Below are 814 nucleotides of genomic sequence, written 5' to 3'. Positions count from 1 at the left end.
CCCTGCCCGGGGGGAAGGAGGGAGGGGGGGAAAGGCCCGGGCGAGGTGAAGCCGCTGCCGCCATGTTGTGAGAGGGCAGCGACGCGCCGCAGCGCGCCCCCTGGCGGCGGGGAGGTAGCGGCGCCTCCACCACCGGTGGCTCCTCCCCTTCCCCCGTTCCTACTCCTCCGGGTCCTAAAGACCGCCGGTGCCTTCGGGGCGTCCGAGCCCACGACACCGCCCCCCCGCGCCCCAACCCCGGCACACCGGTGCCCCCACTGGGGATGAGCAGTACCCCACAATTCACGCGTGGGTTCCAGCCCTTCCCTTCCTCTGTTTCCCGTCCCCGTGTAACAGAGCTCGCTCGGTACCCTGGGGTCCATCCCAGCACTGCAGCGCCTCCAGCCCCACAGACACGCAGCCACACGCGCGTTTGCAGCTCCCCCGCACCCCAATCCTGGCACACTGGTACCCCCAGCTCACTGCAGGTGTGCAGCGTGCTGCCCGGGCCTTCCTGAGTGACCCTGGGCTGCACATGTTGGTTTCCAGCCCCTCTGCACTCCATCGCCGTGTAACGATGCTCTCCCGCTACCCTGGGCGTACCCCGGCTGTGCAGCGCCATGCTCAGCACCACGGCGTGCTCAACACAGCGTGGACCCCCCAACACACACAGCCTTGGGCCCCCGCGTGGGCGGCAGCTCCCCTGCACTCCAGTCCTGGCACACGGCTACCCCCGGTGCGGTGCGGATGAGCAGCACGCTTCCCGCCGCCCCAGCCTTCCCACTGGTGGAAGACCACATGGCGTATGGGGTGGGGGGTTCCAGACCCTCTGTAC

The 814-nt window shown here is 69.7% G+C and overlaps 1 protein-coding gene across 1 annotated transcript in view; it reads right to left on the bottom strand.

The window, feature by feature from the left end:
* Positions 1 to 779, bottom strand: part of FAM193B (family with sequence similarity 193, member B) — a 9,731-nt gene extending 8,952 nt beyond the window's left edge. Inside the window, 1 exon segment of the mRNA XM_009893718.1 lies at positions 651 to 779. Coding sequence (XP_009892020.1) covers positions 651 to 779 — 129 coding nt within the window.
* Positions 780 to 814: the final 35 nt, after the last annotated feature.

This window comes from Charadrius vociferus, unplaced genomic scaffold (assembly GCF_000708025.1).
Source record: "Charadrius vociferus isolate BGI_N301 unplaced genomic scaffold, ASM70802v2 scaffold1041, whole genome shotgun sequence".
NCBI classification, from domain to species: domain Eukaryota; kingdom Metazoa; phylum Chordata; class Aves; order Charadriiformes; family Charadriidae; genus Charadrius; species Charadrius vociferus.
This window is presented reverse-complemented; position numbering and strand designations above follow the sequence as displayed.